The 25,806-nt window shown below is 43.2% G+C and overlaps 1 protein-coding gene across 2 annotated transcripts; it reads right to left on the bottom strand.

Moving 5' to 3' along the window:
- Positions 1–1,653: 1,653 nt before the first annotated feature.
- Positions 1,654–25,806, bottom strand: vta1 (vesicle (multivesicular body) trafficking 1). Of its 2 annotated transcripts, XM_035524247.1 has the most exons (8): positions 25,624–25,806; positions 17,758–17,852; positions 13,259–13,386; positions 11,751–11,826; positions 10,330–10,441; positions 5,804–5,995; positions 4,796–4,870; positions 1,654–2,324 (listed from the first exon to the last, which is right to left on the bottom strand). In XM_035524247.1, exons 1-8 carry the CDS (start codon positions 25,715–25,717, stop codon positions 2,179–2,181), a joined length of 918 nt encoding a protein of 305 aa, XP_035380140.1. In that variant the 5' UTR covers positions 25,718–25,806; the 3' UTR covers positions 1,654–2,178. The 2 variants fall into 2 exon arrangements, with proteins under 2 accessions (XP_035380140.1, XP_035380141.1); XM_035524248.1 differs by lacking the exon at positions 4,796–4,870.

Here is a 25,806-nt window from a genome sequence, read left to right as displayed (position 1 = left end):
GAGCTTTAAGAGCTCTCTTTGTTTGGGGCTCTTCTTTACATCGACGCTACACACACACACACACAACTTGAATAACCTGTCCTCGGTTTGGGGTAGATGCAGCGGCGAGCAGGAGCGCTGTGTATGGAGCAGAGGGATGGCGCTCTCGATAGCGCCCCCAGCGCCAACGAGCGCAGTTACACCCGCAAACCTGCTGAGAGGCGCAGCGCCTCACTGGAATGGGCCCGCGGTGCCTACTAGGCTTTCGTTTGACCCCGTCACAGGCTTTTACCTGGTGAATAATTCAACATGCTAATTGCAGTCTTTACATTTGTTGCAGCAGCTTTATTAAACTTTGTGAAGGGACAGGATGATGTGAAACTTTCCACGTGCAGGATGTTGCAAAGATCAGATAACAGCGCCTTATCCAGACCGCATACACGTCACACAACTGCTGTGATAGGACTACAAATCCACCATTCTCCCATAGATATTAAAATATGTATTGTCAGAGAATATATAATGCTATTATTATTATAATGATTGTTGTTGTTATTGTTACATGACCAATCAAAAAGCAGTGAATTTGATGTTGACAAAAGAAGTGCCATCAGAATACACAATGAAGATGTGCCTTCATTCTCCTTCTTTAAAGGACCTCCGATCAGTACCATCTGGGGAGGGCGGTAGAGGGAAAACGAGACATGCTGCAGTGCGCAGTCACATGACCGCACTCAAGTGCACAGGCTGCTGGGAAGCAAGCCAGAATGCACACGGAAAATCCCACATGATTTTCATTTGCCTCCTGCTCCAGAGTGATTGACAGCAAGGAAGGAAAAGAATCAGGCAAATGCAGACGCCTGCATAGATGGGTGAGACGGCGCCCAGATAAGGGCCGGGCTGTTCTGTAGGACTGCAGCCTACGACGAGGCAATGGAGAAAACAATCTGCATCAGCACTGGCAGTTCAGTGAACCAGTTCTGAGCAGAGGACGGTCAGAACTCTCTGGGGTAACTGATTGCTTCGTGGCCACATGCAGTAAACAAGGCAGACGGGTTCACCGAGGCCAGAGCTCACGGTCATTGCTGGAGACACAATGGTGTTTCATTAGATGAAAACCCTCCGTGCTCCGTCATGCTCGTAACGTCACCAGCCTTTCATGCCGTTAGCTAGTGACTGCTTGACACACTTCTGTCCTTTCGCCAAATCAGAGGCAAACTTCACTCTTACACATTTCAGCTTCTCCAGCTTCTGTTTCTGCAGATAATAACATGTGTCTACTGAAACAGAGAAGCCTCAGGTGCCATTAACAGTGGAACAAAGGAATCAGTGCAGGTCACTAGTTTAGACAAATAAACCCAAACCAACCTGATACATTAGATAAATAAACCCAAACAAACAAACAAACCCAATACATTAGTTAAATATGCGTGAAGCAATGGGAGGAGAAAGCAACGTGACAGACATTCAAACATGCTCAGCCATCAGTAAAACCTCACGGTCCGTTCTGTGTTTTCACTCACACTGTCCATCTGCTTCACAAGGTCTTTCCACAAAAGCTGTCAGGGACGTTAAAGTGCCCTCTTTGTTAAGTCAGTTAAACAGACACCCCAATGTTCCTGTATCTGCAGTCGCATTAATGTAATTTCTCACACAAACAACCATCAACACAAATGTCAGTCAAAAGGTAACAGATCTAAAAGATTTATTGTCAATTGCAATTATACTAACAGCAAAAAAAAAAAAATCACTTTGAATTAATATGCAAACTTATTTCAAAACCCGTCCACCAGAAAATGGGTAGAGTAGTGCACGAAAGAGTCTTTTAAAAAAAGGAAAAGAAACAAAAAAAACAAAACAAAACAAAGCTCCACCCAAGATGTGGATAATTTTGCTCCAAGTAAAAAAGGCCCAAACATGTGATCACACCAACACATCCGTCCGGCCTGATTACGTCAGACTTTGTGGGGTCATAATCAATAATAGTTACCACAATAAGTTATTAATTGTGAATATTTGTTATTGGGCATTTAATTGATAGGTGTTTTTTTTTTCTCTACAAATGAACAGCTGCTACAGTCCATAGCTGAAGAGCAGATGGAGAATGGAGTGGCACTGGAGGGAGGTGGAGCGCTCTTGAGCAGAGCGGAGCACGCTTTAGAAGGGTCAGGTCAGAGATACAGTGGTCACACAGTGCCTTCATTCTTTTCCAGTGGTTAGGAGCTTCAGGGCCTTCTGTAGATTCTGCACAGCAGTGGCGACATCCTCATACTGCAGTGCACTTCCGGCGTATTTACAGTATTTCTGAGCCCGAGTGAAGTCCTCTGGTGTGAGCCGCACATCACCTGCCACAGACACACATGAAGCCAAAGGCATGAGGCGGGGTGAGGTGTTATTACTATTACTGTTGCAACATAATATCAAATGAAACCCTGTCTATCTCAGCCTGTGTCACTACTGCTGTGTCAGTAAGGCTGTGCCAATAAGGCTGTGTTAGGCAGGTGTATCAGTAAGGCTGTGTCCATAAGGCTGTGTTAGGTAGGTGTATCAATAAGGCTGTGTCAGTAAGGATGTGTTAGGCAGGTGTATCAGTAAGGCTGTGTCCATAAGGCTGTGTTAGGTAGGTGTATCAGTAAGGCTGTGTCAGTAAGGCTGTGTTAGGCAGGTGTATCAGTAAGGCTGTGTCAGTAAGGCTGTGTTAGGTAGGTGTGCTAGTAAGGCTGTGTTAGGTAGGTGCGTTAGTAAGACTGTCAGTATGGCTGTGCTAGTAAGGTGTATGTGGTTTACTGTGTACTGTGGTGTATGTGGTTTACTGTGTACTGTGGTTTACTGTGTACCGTGGTTTACTGTGGTTTGCTGTGTACTGTGGTTTACTGTGTACTGTGGTGCATGTGGTTTACTGTGTACTGTGGTTTACCCTGTACTGTGGTTTACTGTGTAATGTGGCATATGTTTTACTGTGTACTGTGGTGTATGTGGTTTACTGTGTACTGTGGCGTATGTGGTTTACTGTGGTTTGCTGTGTACTGTGGCGTATGTGGTTTACTGTGGTTTACTGTGTACTGTGGCGTATGTGGTTTACTGTGTACTGTGGTTTACCCTGTACTGTGGTTTACTGTGTAATGTAGCATATGTTTTACTGTGTACTGTGGCGTATGTGGTTTACTGTGGTTTACTGTGTACTGTGGTGCATGTGGTTTACTGTGTACTGTGGTTTACCCTGTACTGTGGTTTACTGTGTAATGTGGCATATGTTTTACTGTGTACTGTGGCATATGTGGTTTACTGTGGTTTACTGTGTACTGTGGCGTATGTGGTTTACTGTGGTTTACTGTGTACTGTGGCGTATGTGGTTTACTGTGTACTGTGGTTTACCCTGTACTGTGGTTTACTGTGTAATGTAGCATATGTTTTACTGTGTACTGTGGCGTATGTGGTTTACTGTGGTTTACTGTGTACTGTGGTGCATGTGGTTTACTGTGTACTGTGGTTTACCCTGTACTGTGGTTTACTGTGTAATGTGGCATATGTTTTACTGTGTACTGTGGCGTATGTGGTTTACTGTGTACTGTGGCGTATGTGGTTTACTGTGTATACCATATTTGTATTGTATTGTATTACATGTATAACAGTCCTGTTTAACAGCCAAAACCTTAGTCAAAAAAATCAGTGCAGAATCAGACATCTGTATGTCCTCACAGCTGCCATATTACAAACCTGAGTCCACAGACTCTGTCCACAGAACACTGGGGATGAATGTGAGTGTCTCCACACAGGACAGCCCTGTACCACCAGAACCCTCTAAATTACAGGCTGCACTGCAACTGGGCTCCTTTCCCAACACTCACCAGGAGCTGAGCGAGATTCCTGTGGCCTGAGGGAAGCTCTGCAGTCTCACAGCGCAGGGCTTGGGCCCCGTGCAGAGCTCTGCACACCACAACACAAGCCAGTCGGGGTGTCAGGGCTCTCTGCCTGAGCCTGACTGACGGTTTTACCCAAAGCCAAAAGCCAAGGGCAGGATTAATGATGTGGACAGGGACCAACCCACCACTACCACCACTGTTAGTCAAGAGCTTTCCAAACATTCTTCTAGGTCTTTCTGGGAAACTAAAGTCAGACTTAATGTTTTCTTTTACTTCTTTCTGTCTTAAAATATGACTATAATATATTTCTAATTCAAGGAATACTAGCTTCTAGTTCTGACCCCTATATAAGTGCCATATGTATGTAATAACCCACTATTACATGCAAACTGCAACACTGAAGACTAGTTTTAAATAATAGGCTAGTTTTCCTATGCTGGAGTGCTTTTAAGCTCAAACTTGCCATTGAAACAAAAACGAAAAAGCTTTAATCCTTCACCTTTACAGCAATCAACCCAGCCCCAGAGCTACATGACTGGATGTGAAGCTTGGAGTCTGACGCTAGCTGTGACCTTTGAACCCTGCGCTGCTGTGACTCCACAGCTGCTAGCACTCTCATGTTCTTTTCATCAAGCACAGGCTGTGATTATTTGGGTTTTGTTTGTGGTTGCTGCCCCCCGCTCACCACGGAAACTCAACGCCACGGCTCTACTGAGTCTAACAGCTTTATATGCACTGCCAATTTGTGCCCATGTTTGTCCTCTGTACCACTTGTAACCACAGGCATAGACAGGCCAGACCAACAGCATGGGAAAAGTGTCACACTCTGGCCTTTGGCAGACATCTGCGGCAGGTCTGGGAACAGTGTGTGGTGAGGTGGAGATGAGGACAGGATGTCTGCAGGTCTGGGAGCAGTGTGGTGAGGTGGTTGGCGTTTGTGGGCTTTCCCCTACCTGCCTGCTTGGTGTTGGTGAGAGAGACGTCAGGTGGCATGGTGCATGGGATGGTGATCGGCTTCACTGCCTCACCTGCAGAGAGGCCAGGGCTCGTGAGAACGTGTGTGAGGAAAGGCAAGACACTGCACACAGATATAAGCACCCAGCCATCTGTAACCGACGTGACTGCAGGCAGAATGAAAACAGCCTTCCTGGTCTGCTGTAAAACCATTTCCTTTTGGTTTCATCGAGCAATGTAAAGGCAGCATGAGTCAGCAACGTGTCTACAAACACGGAGCCCAACGCTGGTGCCTCAAAGATCTGAGCCCTCGTCAGGGGTTAGTAGGGGTTAGCTGGGGATTGGTGGGGATTAGTCAGGGTTTGGTGGAACAAGAAAAACAGGAAGTTCGGGGTGTATGACAGAATGAGCTCACAGGCCCAGCAGCCAGGGCCCTGTATCCCAGGGAAAATGAAACACCCAGGACAGACCCAGGACAGACCCAGGACAGACCCATAAGAGACCCGTGACAGACCCATAAGAGACCGATGCTACTTGGGTGGCTTCAACTGTAGAGGTAGGAAGAGAAACCTGGCTCATAGGATTTTGTTCAGGTACATTTGTGATCTTGTTGTTAAATTATTCATACAAAAAAGACAACAAAACAACTACAATAACCTGAACTAGATACATCTTTTTGAAATCTCAATCTCCACGATGAGTTTCTGAGAGACTTGTTAAAACTCTGTATGAGCAGAATGTCAAATTAAACAGACAACAGGAAGCCTGATTCCATGAGGACACACATCACCTCAGTCAGCACCTTCCCTTACAACATTAATACAGAAGTGTGAAACGACACCCAATTAAAACACGCTCAAACTGGCCACCTGAGGCATGTGCTCCACACACAGATGTCTGCGAAATAAATGTACCTACATGGTTACACGCAGCTTCTGCGTGTTCTGGGGCACAGTGAGTTTTGTAGCAAACGCTCCAGGTAGAGGGTGCAGATAAATGCTCCTCACCTGTGGGTCGGGGAGGCTCTGCGGGGGTGTTGGCTGGAGCGTGGGATCCAGGGGGAATCTGGAGGTTGTTGGAGGGTGGAGGCATGACGGCAGGGCTGTGGTCTGCGGGAGCCGTGCGGAACGACACCTGCGGCTGGAATCCGGCAAGAGGAGCACCACCTTCGGCTCCACCTTCAGCACCAAACTCGTCATCTGTACAAGGAGGAAGGAACCATCAGTACTGGCTCTCCACACGGCCACTTTACCTGTCAGTTTCCAATAGCGCAGGGTTCTGTTCCCATAAAAGCCCTGAGGCCTGGATCTGTGCTGGAGAGTGTTTTCCCCACATTCAATGGACAACACTTTTATCTCTGGAACAAAAAAAAGGTAAAATAAAAATGGACTTACACACAGAACAAGGTCCACCAGACCTCGATTCACTGCGGAACCCCTCTGCTGCTTCAAAAACACCTTCTGTCATTTTTTTACTCTTTACCAGAGCCTGACTTGGCTGTGCTTTCATCCTGCATTTCCATACACTAATTCTTCAATAAGCAAGGAAACATAATAATAGTCTCATAAATAAGAGGAATGAACTGTGGGATGAAGGGATTGTCTTATTCCCGCCTGTGTATTAGGGAGGGAGGAGTCGCATCACCGAAGGACTCTGGTCTTTCTCTGCGCTCTTAAATGGTGACAGAGTCACCCCAGTTTAAAAGTTAAAGCATAGGTCAAAATTCCCAAGGACACACAAACAGTGCATGTGCTGAGCTAATTCACACCTCGCACGCCAGGGACACTTCTTACATGTCGAACTATTTGCCTTGCTGCTTCCAATTTATGTTGTGAACATAAACTCCATGACAGGAGTCTCAACCTGAAGCCTGATTTCACTGTAGAAGAATGTTTCAGGGTGAATACAGAAATGCTACAGAGGAGAAGGAATGAGGGCGCAGTTAGCAAAGGGGCAGTTAGCGTCATCTAAACTACGGGCAGTTACCAAGGGGGCAGTTAGTATTATCTAGACTAGGGGCAGTTAGCATTATCTGGACTACAGGCAGTTAGCAAGGGGGAAGTTAGCCTCATCTAGACTGTGTAATGCTAACTTGCCCCTAGCACTATGTCATTTAAGACATTAAAGATTAATTCAAATAATGCAAACACGCACACATTGTCCAGTACAACTAACATATAACTAAACACACTTCGAGCCAAACCCCACCCCATGGACATACATGCAAACAAGAAATGCAGATATATTTAGGAAACAGAGGCACAAAATGTAGCTGACTAAAGTTACTGAACCATTTTAACCCATCTTGTACTTTTCTACTACAGAAACATATGCATGGAAACAGCAAGCAACACAGCTCATCCCCCAGGGCTGAAAACCTCAACACCTCTCCACCCCCAACAACCTCTATCCCCAACGCTCCCAATGCCCCACCCCCCAACACCCCTACCCCCAACACCACCCAACCCAAACACACACAAAACCCACCACCCACCACCCACCAACTTAAACCTCAATTGTTCAAGTTGTAAGTCACTTTGGATAAAAGTGTCAGCTAAATGGTCGAAATTAAAAGAATAAATATCGACAGCCCCAACCCCAAGCCCCCACAGCCCCCTAGCCAACTCCCCTTGCACTGCAGAAAACAAAGAGCAATCCCAGAAACACCACCTCGGCAGAGGCCCCCAACAAGGCCAGAATGACAGAAAACAGAGTCGCCTTAACCAACACCGCTCATAGTGGGGGACTGAGTGCCCCTGAGAAATGTCTGAGCATTAAACTTTCAGCAGTGGCATGTTGATTTGATTAGACTTTGTGGTAAAGGCACATGGGACACATCATGGATACTCCCCCACACTATATATTAAGCCCTAATGAGCCATGAAACAGCAGTAACTATCTTAAAAACTAATTTAGAATTTTATTGCTAAATCTGAAATTAACAGCAAAACAAACACTCCCCAAAAAAGAAACAAAACTAATCAAACAGATATTGAGGAAATTCCAATGATTTGTGGCTAGGACCACGGTATTTAAGACTTATTAAAATCCCAATATGCAATCTTAATGCTGACAACATATTCCTAAAACTCCTGGGTAGAATTCCTTTAGCCAAAACATTAATATTACACAACATATTTTTGCAGGCTGCAATTGTTTATGTTTGCCTACATCAGCTGCATTTAATGACGAGGTAAACATGGACTCTTACATTCCTGGACTAGCAGGGAATGAGAAAGAAATGAAAAGACATTTCTGCACTGTAGAGGGAACATAGTCTGGAGAAAGGTTGAATTTAAACATTCCCAGTATTTGTCATATTCTGTCAGGGATTTATTATCGTAACTCAGAGTAAAACAGTGTTAGATCACAGATACTTACTGCATCAGTTACACTGAGAACTTTGCAGTAAACACCACAGTTAATGGAGAAAAATCGTTCATTTACAGGTACAACTGGCCAGCTGAGAGAACAGCAGCATGTAAGGATATGATACAAACTACGAGACGGCCTGACTCCTTATGCAGTTGTAATCAGAGGTGTTATGGGTAGGTGTTTTGAGAAACGTCCCTCGGATTGTCTAGACGGTTTATGTTGATTCCTCAGATACAAGGATACAGGAAGAGACCCTTCCTGACAAATGATGGAATGACCATAGCGAAGACCTCCTGTCCAAACATGGAGTGCACAGGGAAAAATACCAAATCTAACACGAGTAAAAGAGCGTAAAACCCCCACTGTGCTCTCAGGTGAGCAGCATCTTCACAGGGCTGCCGTAGATCAGAGGGAAGTCGTTCCCAAGGCCCTGCGGATCTGGGAGCAGGGCCGCGGGATGCCTGCTGCCTTCTCACAGAAGGCTCCTTGGACTTTCACTTTAGAAGTAGTTAGAATGTCCTCAAATCATCACACCACCAGCACGCTGATCACTGACTAAATGATAGTGCCTGATTTTACCACACTCACTGATGCATGCTGACCCACAATTCATTGTCTGCCATGTTTACAAAAAATATCATCAAAAATAATTAGCGACAGAGATGGAGAGATTAAACAGATGGGAATTTCATAAAACGCAAGACAGAGGGCGAGAATGTTAAACAAAAAGACTGATCACATTTTAACAATACCTAGCATGAGCAGCAAAGACAAAGAATTTAAAAAAATATGGTAAGATTAGGTCCTGCAGATTTAACCAGAGTCAAATCTGTTATAATCCCAACTGCCAAATACTGTAATCAACCCAGAGCATGGAGGATGTTTCTTCACAGAATACCGTATCTGAAGACACCACATGTGAGAACACAAGCGTCCTGTGATAAGACCCTGAGACTCAAACCCAAGAGAATGACACCACCACCGTGGTGCACCCCATTGGAGTGGGAGAGCCAGCAGATCAGCAACAGCCTCAGTGAGAAAGAATTCAGATACAGCCATAACAGCGCTCTTGAGTAATAGCTAACCAACATTGCAAGGGCCAGTGTTACAAGAGCACGCCCTGTGCTCAGCTCACTGCCTACGACAGGCTGCATGCATGAACCTAGGGGCGACCTCATCTCCGAGACGACCCTGGTCAGGTCACGAGCAGACAGACGAGGGGAGCACGCTGGACCGTGGCCAGCCCCCCGCCACGTCACCATCACTCAGCACACGTTACCACACCACCAAACTCCTACAGCACTCACAGGAGTATGAAACTGCTTTCACAGATTAGTTAGTGAGTTATCGGAAGACAATGCAGGTGTTCATGATATGAAGCTGCTTTGAGAAGTGTGAGCAGTGCACCAGATTGTGGTAATCTGAGATTACGTAGATGTTTAATCTGCACAGCACACACTCACTGCAGACACTACACACAGCATTTACGTTGTCAGGGAAAGGATGTGAAATTCAGGCACATATGAGCCCTGCTCTTTGAAGGTAGGGTACATGTATCTCACTTTAGCAGGGGTTATAACAGGGGTTATAATGTCTGTATGTCCCCTGGTTATCCAAGTGTGTTGCTCTCCTTGTATCTGCATGAGTAACAGGAGCATGATTTCTTTATCGCAGCCTTTTCTTATTATATGCATGAAGTTTTTTTTTTATTAGTATTTTAAACACAATGAAAATGCTAAAAAATAAACCAAGTGAAAAAACACAACACTCCACATGCTCCAGATAAAACAGGCTCTTTTGTATATATATATGTGTGTGTGTGTGTGTGTGTGTGTGTGTGTGTGTGTGTGTGTGTGTGTGTGTGTGTGTGTGTGTGTTATTTAAGACTTTGATAACCTTCCGAAGGCACAGGTCATTCATTACCAGATCATTTTCACACTGTTCCGGAAGGAAGTAGCTCAGTTCCAAAAATAATCAGTCCTTGAACACATTCTCCTGGGCGACTAGAGTCTCGTACAGGCCTCTGAGAATCTGATACGCTGCCCTACATGACAACCTTTAGTACCTCGGGCTGGAGAAGGAAGTGTGACTCTGTGCTCCAGGAGGAAAGGCTGCAGCCCGGGTGTGTTTTGTTAAAAGGAGTTATATCAGAAAATACCATATGCTTCTCCTTCCATTCCGATCGGCCCAGGCTGAGGAGTCTCCCCACTCTTCAGGCAGTTGTGGATGTAGGTCGCCTTCCACCTTGCATACTTCCTGTGCTGAATGTTCTGGAGAGGGGAGGGGAGGGGAGCACCACAGTGAGAAGGATTCAGATAAGCCAAGCTAATTACTGCACAATAGGACCTGCAGGGGAAGATTAAACTGTTTGCAGGGCTTTTCACATGAATAGTGGCGTCAGATGGCGAGAGCTTCCTGCAGCTCTAGACTGTCAGCGTTTATGTGAGGGGAACTAACTGAAAATCACTCACAAGAATTAATTCTGAAAGAAAAGGTTTGGATCTTAAAAACCAGTAGAGTCACCCCAGCTCACTCTGGACACACACACACCTACAGTAGTCACCCCAGCTCACTCTGAACACACACACACACACACACGTACAATAGTTACACCAGCTCACTGTGAATGGACACATGTACAGTCAGAAGTTTGTTCCTTACTGCAAGACAATAAAAAATCAGTATGCACAAAGATTTTGATTAAAAAGCAACAATAAAAAAACAAAACCATAGTGACAGATTTCTTATTGGTCTGATATCACAATTACTTAATCCAATATTATTAAAAGGGGAGGGGGCTCTGGTACCTCTCAGGGTGCTACCTGCACACACATCAGATCTGCTCAGTCTGAAACACTCCCTTTCTGTGGGTAATCCAACACGGCCTGGCTCCCTGCGGCTCACTCAGAAACAGCTATGTAGCAGCGAGCTCCGTCTGAGGGCCCATTGTCTCAGCTGGCGTTACTCAGACAAGGCGCACTGTTAAAACAGCGCAGCCAATCTGCTCTCTACAGTGGGAAAATGTCTGGCCCTTAGGGAGAGAACAGTGCTCAATGAAACATTGTTCTTCCCTATGCACAGGTCACTTCCCTCCGTATTTAAAAAAAAAAAAGAAAAAAGAAAGAAAGAGAAGAAAAAATGTGGCCGTGGAGAGCAAAGATGATGGCACGCTGGAAAGAGAGGATGAGGGGCCAGCTCTGCTGGTGGGCCTGTGTTAGCCACACTTTCCAGACACGGGTTTCCCGAGAGTGGATGCTGGCCAAAGCTCCACTGTGAGCAGTGTGAGCGCTGAATCATGACCTTGTGGGCTTAGTGACATGCGAGCCTTACACGGTGCTGATTTCAGAAACATTGTGATTTGTTGGTGCCCCTGTAGCTCACCTGGCTGAGCTGGATTGGAGTGCCAGGGAGCACAGCGACTGATAAACGTGCAGGCTGCTCCGGAGAAGAGCGCCTGCCAAATTATGTCCATGTAATATAAATGTATTTTCTGTAGGCTTCCATTCCTGGTTTCTATTAGCTGTTGACAGACTGGGTCACTGCAGACAAGCTGCACACTTAGGTATTGTGGGAGCTTACCTCCTCTGACAGCTCACCAAACACAGTCAGCACGTCCAACAGAAGGCTTGCTGTGTAAAAAGACTTGATCATGTTCCTGGAATGAGCGATGAAAAAAATCAGATCGACAGTTGAAACAAACATCAGCAACTGCAACCCGTTATGAGGGTACAGTACATGTTGGAATAAATCCTTATAGTAAACTCACATGCTATAACGAACTGAACAGCTTACTGAGCTGTATCACACAGCTCTGAGCCATATTTAGCACTGTATTACTTTATAAATAACACTCAAGACCAAAACACTAGACACACTGCAAACTATGATAAAAACATCAGTTAAAGCATCTCCAATCAGTACGACCTCTCGCCATGAGAATCCACTGCTCAAGCGTATTTCTCATTCAGGGTTAGGGTCCACAATCATTCACCGCTGCACCCCCAGAAATAACACATTTATTGCTGGCTTATACAGGTTCAGGTTCTCATAAAGTGCGGGTGTTTCTGAAGACATGGGTGGAATAATAATCTAGTCTGTTTCTCATAATCCTGACTATCATGGTAGTGAATTTTATTTTTGATGCACTACATTTCCATATTTGGTTTTTATTATAATGATTATTGATTTATTGATGTTCTTCATGTATTCCAACAAAGGCAGCACTTTGATTCTGACAGTAATGAAGTCAGCCACTATCCCTGAGCTTGTTTTCTTGTTTTAAATATCAATTATTAGACGTGTTTGTTTAGTGTTTTTCATTTTCTTCGGGTGGTGCTGAAGTGGTGACTCAGAGGCAAACCGCCATGCTTTCGGACGGGAAAAAAGGGCAGCAGCTGTCTGTGACTTTTCTGCCCCATGATTGTGAGATACTTCACCTTTGTTTACAAGTTCTCTCACTCTGCCATGTCCATGTTTTAAATAAACCTAGAATGTTTAAATGTTGCCCTTTTAACGATGGGTGTGAGGCTCAGTTGTACAACTAAGCCAGTTTCTGGAGCCAAACGTGTGTGCCCATAAATATTCTAAAGTCTTTTTCCATCTCAGGCCACAATTAAGTTTAATATTAAGGTTTTTGTGGTTTACACTGTGCAAATAATAACAACACCCCCACCCCCACAGAAAATACAAAGAATAAATCACAGAAACATATGGGGCATTTGGGTCTGGACCCCTCAGTGGGACCGTAGAGGTCTGGTGGGGGTCAGGACCCCTCAGTGGGACCCTGCCAGGCTGTTGGTTCCTTGGCACCCCTCAGCCGCTGCAGCCCTGCATGTGAGGTCACTGCCCACAGCAGCAGCTGTTAGGGTATACCTGTCTACTCCACGCCAGATACCCCCTCCCCTGCCCCATCAAAGCCCTGCATACAGCCAGCCTTTGTTGCTAATTTTAGCCCTGCTGTTCATTCCCAAAATGCACCTTGACAACGGTGGGAATATTTGGTCTCATGGTACAGGAGATTAAATTGGGGGGGGGGGGGGGGGTATAAACGTAAAAAAATTCAAGAGTATGAGGGGCAGGGCTCTTACTTGTGGAAGCGGCCTGAACGATCTTCGTTGTCTGCATAGAGGAACATTTTTAAGGCATAATTTTCAATGTGGGCATTGCCGACGATCTCCTGGGAGATGGATTCATTATCGGCGAGTTCCTTCTTCATCTGCAACAAAACACAAAATGCTTTCCTGAAGTTCCAGACATGAACAAGTAGGAAAAACCCAACCCAGCTAGAGGGGAGTGTTCAGCAGGGACGATCGTGCCATCCAGGAAGGCTTAACGTTTCTCAGAGGTCCTAAGCTCAGAGCTCAGCTCAAACTTCACATGTGCCATAAAGAGAAGCCTGTCTGCCTCCACGGTGGGTCAAACTCCAGCGAAAGCTGTTCTCAGAAACCTGCACCTCCATGACTCATCGATTCCTGGGACACATCAGTCACTTAGCAAGGTGTAATTAAGAGCAGAGAGGGGGCTGCTCCAGGGAGATGCCCTCGCACTGTTAGTGGACTCACACGTAGCCGTGACAGCACAATTCCGCACTGATCCTGAGGAAAGAGTCCCCACAGCCCCTCGTCACACTGGGTGCAGCGTAGCATGGGTAATAAAGCAGCCTGTTACCTGACACTGCTGTCACCATTAACTCCAATTGCCTTCAGCAACATGTCTAATGAGATACTTGTTGTGTTTTCTTTTTGTGGGTATGTTGTCTCCTTAGGATTTTTTGCTATATTATGATGCTACTGGCTAAACTACTACTGAGGCACATTAGCTCCTCTGAGAAACTGAATTAAGCACATTTGTAGTGCTGTCTCTGCCCTGATATATACATCTATGTACCTGTGTGTATGTCAACCTTAAACTGAAATAGAACATCAGTGCTCAGGTCTGTGACGTAGTTTGTAATGTCAGCGTTCAGGTCTGTGACATAGTTTGTAATGTCAGCGTCCAGGTCTGTGACGTAGTTGGTAATGTCAGCGTCCAGGTCTGTGACGTAGTTGGTAATGTCAGCATTCAGGTCTGTGACGTAGTTGGTAATATCAGCGTTCAGTTCTGTGACGTAGTTTGTAAGGTCAGCGTTCAGGTCTGTGATGTACTTTGTAATGTTAGTGTTCAGGTCTGCGGTATAGTTTGTAAGGTCAGGGGTGAGGTCTGCGATATAGTTTGTAAGGTCAGGGGTCAGGTCTGTGGTATAGTTTGTAATGTCAGCATTCAGGTCTGTGGTATGGTTTGTAATGTCAGTGTTCAGGTCTGCGATGTAGTTTGTAAGGTCAGGGGTCAGGTCTTTGGTATAGTTTGTAAGGTCAGGGGTGAGGTCTGCGATGTAGTTTGTAAGGTCAGGGGTCAGGTCTGTGGTATAGTTTGTAATGTCAGCATTCAGGTCTGTGGTATGGTTTGTAATGTCAGTGTTCAGGTCTGCGATGTAGTTTTTTTAAGGTCAGTGTTCAGGTCTGCGATGTAGTTTGTAAGGTCAGTGTTCAGGTCTGCGATGTAGTTTGTAAGGTCAGTGTTCAGGTCTGCGATGTAGTTTGTAAGGTCAGTGTTCAGGTCTGCGATGTAGTTTGTAAGGTCAGTGTTCAGGTCTGCGATGTAGTTTGTAAGGTCAGGGGTCAGGTCTGTGGTATAGTTGGTAATGTCAGCGTCCAGGTCTGTGACGTAGTTGGTACTGTCAGCATTCAGGTCTGTGACGTAGTTGGTAATATCAGCGTTCAGGTCTGTGACGTAGTTGGTAATGTCAGCGTTCAGTTCTGTGACGTAGTTGGTAATGTCAGCGTTCAGTTCTGTGACGTAGTTTGTAAGGTCAGCGTTCAGGTCTGTGACGTACTTTGTAATGTTAGTGTTCAGGTCTGCGGTATAGTTTGTAAGGTCAGGGGTGAGGTCTGCGATATAGTTTGTAAGGTCAGGGGTCAGGTCTGTGGTATAGTTTGTAATGTCAGCATTCAGGTCTGTGGTATGGTTTGTAATGTCAGTGTTCAGGTCTGCGATGTAGTTTGTAAGGTCAGGGGTCAGGTCTGTGGTATAGTTTGTAATGTCAGCATTCAGGTCTGTGGTATGGTTTGTAATGTCAGTGTTCAGGTCTGCGATGTAGTTTTCTAAGGTCAGTGTTCAGGTCTGCGATGTAGTTTGTAAGGTCAGTGTTCAGGTCTGCGATGTAGTTTGTAAGGTCAGTGTTCAGGTCTGCGATGTAGTTTGTAAGGTCAGGGGTCAGGTCTGTGGTATAGTTTGTAATGTCAGGGGTCAGGTCTGTGGTATAGTTTGTAATGTCAGTGGTCAGGTCTGCGATGTAGTTTTCTAAGGTCAGTGTTCAGGTCTGCGATGTAGTTTGTAAGGTCAGTGTTCAGGTCTGCGATGTAGTTTGTAATGTCAGGGGTCAGGTCTGTGGTATAGTTTGTAATGTCAGTGGTCAGGTCTGTGGTATAGTTTGTAATGTCAGTGGTCAGGTCTGTGGTATAGTTTGTAATGTCAGTGGTCAGGTCTGTATAGTGGTATAGTAATGGAAGGCCTAGACTTTCCCTGTGAGATGTTCCAGTCTGTTAGAAGGCCTCGAGTTTCCCTGTAAAAACACTGGTCCCATTTCATCAGGTGCAGCACACACACCTAAAGAGCTTTACTGTTTGTGTCCAGATCCTGTCTCTGCCATGGCAGCCTCGGGATTTATTAGAAGCCCCTCAAGACAGACGGACAAGGGAGTCGTTTTAAACTCGCGGAACAAAACACTGAACACGTGTCCCAGGAGAGCTGCTGATATTAGCATGGACAGTAAATATGATCTGTCCTATTATTTCTCAAGATCCTTTAAGTTTTTTATTATTATCTAATAACTTGAGGATATGATATCACAAGTTCTGACTACAGAACTTAAAAATAAAAGGTACAGCCAGCGACTTGGTAGAATCTAGCAATTTTGAAACCCAACATCCATATAAATGCACCCCTTCCCTTTAGTGTTCCCTCCAAACCTCCCAGCACTGAGAAGTGCTCAGAAATGACTTTGCCCATATTGTGGGGATGGTCACAGCATGTCTGCCTCCTGTGATCAGTGCAGGATGGGAAGAGAAGCTTGCCAAATGTTACAGGTGTTCAGACTTCAATCGCTGATCCTACCTTTAATGCAAAGAATCTTTGAAATTCCAATTTGACATATTACAGACACATGTAAAGTACATAAGCATACTGCAAATGGTGTTTCACCACAGGACATTTGTGAATAACGCCCTGTAAACTGTATTAGGGATGCAAAATTAAACATTACTCTTATTTTTAATTTCAGTTTGATAAGCAGGCGTATCCCTGATCAGGCTTTAGACACTTTTCATTAACGTTCAATTACGTGTGTGGTAAGCACACTTCTGAAATATGTTCAGGATAAAAACAAAGGAAGAACCCTTATTTTCCTGGGACCAATAAAGCTCTATCTACCTAGCCTATCTGCTGGGATCAGACAACTTCAGAATCGGAGTCGGGCACCCATACAAGGAAAGTGTCTTTGGTTACATGGCAAAGCTGCCGTAGGATGAGTGTCCTCAGTCGACCTTCCCATGGGAGAGCAGGAAGAGAGGATGCCTTCAAGTGAAAAGTGCTAAATGTGACTTCATTTAAAGGTACTATATGTGACTTCATTTAAAGGTGCTATAAAGGACTTCATTTAAAAGTGCTAAATGTGACTACATTTAAATGTGCTATATGTCACTACATTTAAAGGTACTAAATATGATTACATTTAAAGGTGCTAAATCGGAATACATTTAAAAGCTCCTGTCAGGCAATGCTAGTAAGTGAGCAGCCTTTTTAAAGGTGATCAAATCTTTTTTTAGTTTTTCCAAATCCCTCTTACAAAAAAAAAAAAAAACACAAACAAATGAGATTATTGGTAAATTCTAGGACTTCAGCTAAAGAAAACAACGTTTGAAACATTTTTCAGTCTTGAGCTACACCAAGAGATCATAAGAGATGTGGCAGCATCTCCTGTGTTTTACTATGTGAGAATGACATTTCATGCCAAGCTTCTGCTAAGAGATCTATGTCACTAATTAAAATCCTTGCTAAACCAAAATGAACCCCAGCTCTAAGACCTTCCACCTACATGTACTCACACAGCTAGCTGGAGCCTTTGTCTGTTATTGTATTCTGTTGCTGTGACATTTAACAAACTGCACCAAAACAACAGTGGAACCAGAGCTCCCACATGCCTACCAGCCTGGCCTAACAGGGGAACTTGCTTGCAATTGTCCCTCAGAATAACAACAAATATTATTTTGTGGTAGTTTCCATGCGTGGAGAGCCATAAGCCAGGAGAATATGGTGTCCTTAATGTGAGGGTCACCTGCTAGTGACCACCATGTCCTATAGTACAGTACTAAATAACAAACAGGTACAGCACAGTGAATAACAGATATCAGACTTGGTTCCAGACAGTATGAGGGTGTATTTTAACTCTTCTAGATCAAAAGAATGTTTTGAGACAGGTTATATGAATTTATTATTCATTATGTAAGCTTATCCTAGTAATATCAGAGGCGAGCTCAAAAGCTAATTTTACCGTCTCCAACTGATCCATTAGTTTCATAAGAAACTTTCGACTTTCTGGGGTTTTACTGTCCAGTTTCATTCCTGTCTGCATGGCATACAGGCGACCTGAAACACAAAAATCAGAATATCAGCACTTAGACTTCTGAAAACTTTTAAACCAAATAAAACAAATTCAGTATTATGCAGCAGACTACTACTACTACTACTACTACTAATAATAATAATAATAATAATAATAATAATAATAATAACAACAACAACAATAATAATAAATCTAAAACTAATCTGATTAAATCTAAGGCAGAACCAGTAGCATATAAATGTTCAAGACAACAACTAACTAGAACGACTACAGACCACTGACAACCACTACTAATCACTACAGACCACTGTCCTGTTCTTTATTGCACATTCAGTATTTTGGGAGAGTAGAGGACAGTTGAAAACATGCCCAGAGATCTGAGGAAAGTGGCACCCACCCTCCAGCCTTTACTGGGGCACATCTGGACACAAGCTCTGAATAATGAAACAGGGTTAACATGTCGAACAGCCCTGAACACCCCACCGCCTAAACACTTGGCCCCCCGAACACGCGGCCCCCTGAACACATAGTCCCTGAACACGCGGCCCCCCGAACACGCAGCTGTTTATATCACGAACACGACCCAGAGAGGTCACTACATTTCAGAAGTACAGTCAGCACCCTTCACATGAACAGCCTTGTGAGGACTCATCAGTGACTGACAGGTCAAGACTTCACTCAGCAGACTTCAATACACCAGTGTAAGTTTCACAGACCTCTGCTGTATAGCTATAAATGCTGAACATGAGAAGTGGTTGTTCATTAGAAATCCAGGTGGCTGGCAAGCAAGGTTTTAATTACAAGCTGTCAGGAAGGAAAGAAGATCTATGCCCTTAATTCGGCAGAGAGTTTTGAACGTTTACAAAGAGCCTTCGGTCTGCACCCTCAGGGACATCATCCACTAATGAAGACAAGATCTATATCCTGTCCTTTCACCAATTAAAAGACTCACACAATTCAATTTTCTCCCTAAGGAAATTAAAACATTGAGGCTTTTTCCAAGCTTACCTGACCATGACTTCAGGTTTGTGTGACCAGGTAACATATCCTTCTTATATACCCCACCATATTAATTAATGAGGGACGTACATTGCATTTCGTGGAATGGGCTAATGATCAAATGTTAATACTACATTACACATGCATGTTTAAAAATAAAGTAGAAAATATTTGTTAAGAATTAATGCTGTCTGTGTTTTTACGTCTTCTCCTACTTTCGGCCTGCTGGAGCTGGAAATTTGACAAGGTTTTCTGTGTCCAGAGCCCCACTGTGGTGCAGACAACCAGTACAGTGGCATGTTTCTAGGTCTCTGCTCTAAATGCTACACATTGAGAAAAAGACACAGTTTAAAGTCACTAATCCAACTCAGAGTTCTACAGTCATTACACAGCAAAACATACTGAACTGGTAATTACAACTTCCTAAGGGAAGCATGAAAAAGCAAAGCCAGGTGTCTAGGGGCGCTGTGTCTGGAGCGGCTCCAGCCGGCCTGCTGAGTCTCATAAAGATGTTTGTCTGAGGCAGCTCCAGGAAGAGAGAAAGCCCACCAAAAAAACACTGGATGAGTTTGAAACGAATTAGAGAATTCTAATTATACCGGAGGAATACTTCAGTTATGCTTGTTTTATATTCCTGATGCGCAATCAAAATGTTTTTTTTTCCCTTTTCCAAATTAAAATTTAAAAAATTGAAATCTACATTTAGATGTCAGTAGCTGAGCCAAAATGCCCAATGATCCTGCTCCTGTGTTAACTAACGGAATCTCTAGTACTTATTGTAGTGTATTACTGCACTGATGTTGACTGCTCCTATGTTGACTAACTCTAGCACTTATTGTTAAATCCACTGATTGCTGCCTGAGTTTATATATAGGCACCAGCATTGATCCCTGTATTTCTACAGTATTCTATTTCATTGGTATATTGGGCTCTAACCTACTGTACTGGCTAGGATGTATTCTATGAGGAAATGACAAAGCATTTTTGTAAGTTGCTCTGGATAAGAGTATCTGCTAAATGCAATAAATGTAAATGTAAAAATGCTAGACAAACATCTATAAAGTGTTTTTTCAGACGTCTGCATTAAAGGTTTAGACTGCAAAGCACAGCAGTGCTTTGATTGGCCCAAACCAGGATGCAGAATAATGCCTGAGGGAAAAGGTGCCTGCTACACATTTATCACCATCAGAGCAGGCGTATCCTCCACTAAATTCAAATCAGGACTGAAAATATAGTCCAGGATGCACTTGGGTTAATGTCACAGGTTTACAAGACCCAAGACACTCCAAGACTGATACTACTTAGATCATGTTAAATGACTGAAGCCTGTTACGAGTTTTGGAGCCATTGTTAAAGGTGTAATAATATATTCAGCCTGAAAAAAACATACTAGATACTAGACTGAGCCAGTATCATCTGGGGAAGAGAACTGCCTCTTTCAGCATTTAAAGACTAGAATATAATGCCTAAGAATATATACATCTGTTACATCCTTTACATTTTTAAAACACACAAGTTGTTTAAAAAGGGAACATATAATGAAAGTTTTTCATATGCATAAAAACTGTTGTAACTGCACTACTGTACTAACAAAGGGTGAATTAAAATATTTGTAACATCATGTCATATTGAAATATTCATGAACACATCATGCCATCTCTTCCTAAAAGTAGCTCTGAAACGTCTTCTGGATTGGACTCAAAATATTCAGCGAGCACAGGGACCATTTAAGGGGTTACTATGATTCTGGAGAATTCCCACATCGGTCAAGAATGTCATAGTCTTGGACATAAGTATTACCATGTTCCACCCTGAGACCATGGCACTGAACAACAGTTTAAAATATGAACCCAACACTAAACTGGTTGGTTAACACAGAGCCATTAGCAGCCATTTACAGATGGTTGGATACCTACTTTACATTTACAGATGGTGGGATACCTACTTTACATTAACATTTACAGATGGTTGGATTTGCCAGAGGCCCTTGTCCAGAGCCACTTACAGAGATGTAAACGTTTTGTAATCAATTACACATCCTTGTGTGAGCACAGATAGGCTTAGTGTCAACAATATAATCAGGCAGGCGATCTTGAGAGAAGACAAACAACTGTTTGTTTGTTTTTAAGAGCTCATTTAAGTGAAGAGGTGAGTGATTCAGTAAGAAAGAAAAGACAATGATGGAGACTGTCCGACACTTATGTTTTCTCTGAAACGTTCCTTCAACATGTTTGAACTTTGGGCTGTTGGTACAGGAGCAGGAGAAAAGAAGAGGTTCAATGATGCTCCATCAGCACTCAGCACAACAGGATGACAGGAGCCAGGAAAAGCTCCGCTTTGGCCAACTCTTCCCTGTCCTATTTACTTCCTTGAAGAATAACCCACTTCGGTCACCATGGCGACCAATTTGGAGAGGTCTGATGTCCATTACTGAACATCACAGTGTGCAGTAACAAAGCTCTCCTTTGTGACATCATGAAGCCTTTCTGCTTAACATCCAGTTTTCCTCAACTGAGACAGAGCAACACTGAAACCATTCAGAATGCACAGCCTAAAAAACATAATTCACTTCAGCCCTGGTTAGCCTTGGTCATCTGTTTATGAAACACATTTGAGTGTGAGAAGCTTCGACAAGGCTGTTAGATGAAGGGCAGCTCTATCTTCGCTTTGCCTGGTTCTGAGACGCGTAGTTTGGAACTGAAAGCAGACGTTTAAACAGCTTCTTGCTGTCCTGCTGGCATTCACTACACTGTAATTTTAACTTAACTAAATTACAACTGGAGTGTGTTTGGAACATGACAGTGGCTTACTACAAGGTACAGGATAACCATCAACACCGTAACCTGAGCCGGTACAAGAGGCTGAGTAGTCCCCCATGAGTCGTGGCAAAATAAACTTCAACGTAAGCTTGACGTTTGACGGACGTCTTGTGGGGACGAACGCAAGTGTTTTCACCGACATCTGCAGCAAGGACAGTTCTGAATTGTATATTCAGGAATGCCAGCCCTCGCAGCCTGCTCTCTCTATTACAACGGACTCATTATGCTTCCTCAGCTCGGCTCCAGGACTGGATGAAGTCCAGGAAGCCGAATGGGAACCATGTCAGAGAGAGTGGCCTTTCCATAGGTCTCCAGCACAGTATCAGTCTGGCCAAACAGCGTTAAAACACACCACTCCACATGTGAGAATCTGTCACTAAAAACAGGACATCTATTACTGTAGTGTTAATAGATCAATCACTCAGATGTAATTTTCCAGTACTCATAATTATAATGCTGTCTGAAAAATAACATATGACAGTGTCAATGAACACAAACACCTTAGTGACTCCCTGTTATTCTGCCTTGAAAGAAAGCACAAGAGACTGGCTTTCCTTTGTCCAATGATAGTGCTTCCCTAAATAACATTTCAGCCCTGTAAGACTTAAAAACAGTGAGACAGCCAGAGAGAGGGAGAACTCATGATACCCCACCTTATTCATATTTTACATTTCCTTAATATAACAGATTACTATAAAAAATAATGTTAAGAAGAGAACAACAACTTCAGGCCACAACATTTCTGGAAACAAGCAAAGGCAACCCCAGCACCTTTCTAATGAAGCCCAGAAATGTCAGTGCTGCCCTCCAGTGGTACACCCAGCACTTGCCATCTCTCAAAGAGGAAGCCATTTAAAATGATCACCCATGGTGAACAGTGCAGACCATTTAAAACGATGGTCCACAGTGAACAGTGCAGACCATTTAAAACGATGGTCCACAGTGAACAGTCCAGACCATTTAAAACGATGGTCCACAGTGAACAGTCCAGACCATTTAAAACGATGGTCCACAGTGAACAGTCCAGACCATTTAAAACGATGGTCCACAGTGAACAGTCCAGACCATTTAAAACGATGGTCCACAGTGAACAGTCCAGACCATTTAAAACGATGGTCCACAGTGAACAGTCCAGACCATTTAAAAGATGGTCCACAGTGAACAGTCCAGACCATTTAAAACGATGGTCCACAGTGAACAGTCCAGACCATTTAAAACGATGGTCCATAGTGAACAGCCCAGACCATTTAAAACGATGGTCCATAGTGAACAGCCCAGACCATTTAAAACAATGGTCCATAGTGAACAGTCCAGACCATTTTATTTTGTTTATTTTGCTTCCCAAACAAAATAGTTTCTTTTATGCAGAATTTAGAATTGTTCTACCATATATAGTTTATGAGTGACACAAAAATGTTATATATTACTTATTCATAAATAAGACTGTTATTACACTAAAAATATGGACAAAGTTACTTCTAAAAGTAACACTTTGTTACTTTTACGCAGTCGGCATTTAGCAGATACTCTTATGCAGAGCGACTTACAAAAGTGCTTTGTCATTTATACAGAATACATCCTAGTCAGTAGAGTACATCAAAGATTGTCACACAGCAGTATGTTATATAGTGTATTGTTTTGTTATATAGTATAGTAGAGTATGTTATATAGTATATTGTATCCTATAATATCTTGTAATTCTAACCAGAGGCCTTGCTGCATGTCCTCATGACTACAATATAAGAATTCTGACATTACCCAGCCTTAAATAATAAGAAATAATTTACACATTTCCACTCACAGATACAGCAACTAAATCAAACACGGTGGCATGCAGACATATTTGGCAAAAGTAAATATGAACAGAAAACATACTGGTAGCCCTGTACTAACATCTGGAGCAGGTCAGAGTGGAATGACATTTTCTGAAACTTTGAGTAAAATCAGATGTCCCATAGTCCATTTACATCTAAATTTAGCATAGTGGTCCTGTCAGCTTGGCCCTGTCATCCTGTCATAGTGGTCCTGTTTTCCTGTCATAGTGGTCCTGTCATTCTGTCATAGTAGTATTGTCATCCTGTCATAGTGGTCCTGTCATCCCATCAGTTGTCCTGTCATCCTGTTTTAGTGGTATTGTCATCCTGTCTTAGTGGTCTTGTCATCCCATCAGTTGTCCTGTCATCCTGTCTTAGTGGTATTGTCATCCTGTCATAGTGGTCCTGTCATCCCACCAGTTGTCCTGTCATCCCACCAGTTGTCCTGTCATCCTGTCTTAGTGGTATTGTCATCCTGTCCTTGTGGTCCTGTAATGGTCACCTGCACAAAGCAAAGCATCCCATAACACCACTCCAAATGCTGATTAAATAATTAGTGACAAAACAAACTGACAGAACAGTCTACTCCCGTGACTTTAACTTTTGCGAATATGATTATTCACAAGTTTACCATCAATAAACAAATGGGAAATTTTTTTTTAATCTTTTGCAGCCAACAATGGAAAATCACAGACTATAAATGTAAAGACAACTAAAAAAAGTTTAGTAAGTCAAGTGCATAAAAGATACGCTTTATTAATCCATTTTAATATAAACCTTTGTATTCTAATATATGTATTACTAAAATAATGCATAATAGAACTTTAATTTTCAGTGTTCTAAAGACCTGCACACTCTAGGAATTAAACACTGTGTATGGCCAACAGTATTAAGACATTTTGTGGAGATATTAACTTTTTTTCACGTTTTTAAATATGGTCAACAGTATTAAGAGATGAGGTTTGTGGAGATATAGAGATATTCACATTTTTCTACTTTCTCAGGAGAAAGACTCATTACAATAAGTCATATAACGGTGACGTCCACGCTCTCTGGTATGCCTTTATTAATGTAGTCAGGGTCAAGAAATTATCTGGAGTTAAATATTTGTCGCTACCTCTATATGCAGACAATATAATATTTCATTTTTACTTATTGTTGATGTATAATATACATCATCGATGTATAATAATACATCAAAATACATCATCGTCTGATGACTTCTCCCACACACCCTTTAAACAAAAGCCACCCTACCTGAAAAACTGGATGTTGTCATTACCGCAGACCTTCTGCGCTGGAACTTTGCTAGGTTAACTAGGTACTAAACTTAAATGAACATGAGTTCATTTACACTGTATATAAGAAACTCATGGGTGTATTACTGTATTGCCTTATAACAATAGCTAGGTTATAATTTGTAAATATTAAAGTTTACTTGGTTAGCTTAGTTATCTTTAGTTATATTTAGCTTAGTTGGCATGAGTCAGCCACTATCCCTCAGAGACTATACCACAGAAACTAGATACTGAGATAGCAAGCTAAGCTCCAATCTACTATAACTAGCTGGTTGTGTATGGTTAGGTTAGGATTAGTTAGGGTTAGGTAGGGTTAGGGTCAGGTTAGGGTCAGGTAGGGTTAGGTTAGGGTCAGGTAGGGTTAGGTTAGGATTAGTTAGGGTTCGGTAGGGTTAGTTTAGGATTAGTTAGGGTTAGGTATGGTTAGGTTAGGATTAGTTAGGTTAGGATTAGGTAGGGTTAGGTTAGGATTAGTTAGGGTTAGGTAGGGTTAGGTTAGGATTAGTTAGGGTTAGGTTAGGGTCAGGTAGGGTTAGGTTAGGTTAACCCGGCTGTTCTGGTTCTGATCCTAGGAAAGCCGGGTAACGTTATCAGACATCAGAGACCTCAGGATATAGGAGCGACTGCGATTATGTTAAATGTTACGCTAGTTCTTTAACGTCAACCCATATTGTTTAGAGGAAGATACACGAGAAGAGGACATGCTGAAATCAATAATTATATCCATAAACTAGTGAGTTAACGTTAGTGAGCTGGCAGGGCGGCTAGCGTCAGCCAAGCCATATCAGGCTACTGGCTAGCGGGCTAGCTGGCTTGCTAACGTTAGCTAGCTACTGTATGAACATGGAGAAATGCCAAACTCACAATAATAAGCAACGACGGGGTCTCTCTTCTCATGCTCCTGGGCAGTCCTTAAGTGGTGCTGAACAGCCTTTAACTGCGGTGGGACAGCCGTCATCTCAGACTCCTCTCATGTAAAGATATATTTACAAGATCTAAACCGAGCAAAAACACAACAAAGATGACAAGCGCACAAGAATGAGCTTC

The sequence above is a fragment of the Electrophorus electricus genome, chromosome 3, assembly GCF_013358815.1.
Source record: "Electrophorus electricus isolate fEleEle1 chromosome 3, fEleEle1.pri, whole genome shotgun sequence".
Classification (NCBI taxonomy): domain Eukaryota; kingdom Metazoa; phylum Chordata; class Actinopteri; order Gymnotiformes; family Gymnotidae; genus Electrophorus; species Electrophorus electricus.
This window is presented reverse-complemented; position numbering and strand designations above follow the sequence as displayed.

What these genes read in the sequence shown, in the direction of transcription:
- vta1 (XM_035524247.1), bottom strand. Translation starts at nt 25,717, where the DNA reads ATGACGGCTGTCCCACCGCAGTTAAAGGCTGTTCAGCACCACTTAAGG. An exon ending in CGTTCAGGCCGCTTCCACAA is followed by an intron (nt 11,827 to 13,258) that starts GTAAGAGCCCTG and finishes CGCTCATTCCAG; the next exon opens with GAACATGATCAAGTCTTTTT. An exon ending in AATGGAAGGAGAAGCATATG is followed by an intron (nt 5,996 to 10,329) that starts GTATTTTCTGAT and finishes CTCCTTGTACAG; the next exon opens with ATGACGAGTTTGGTGCTGAA.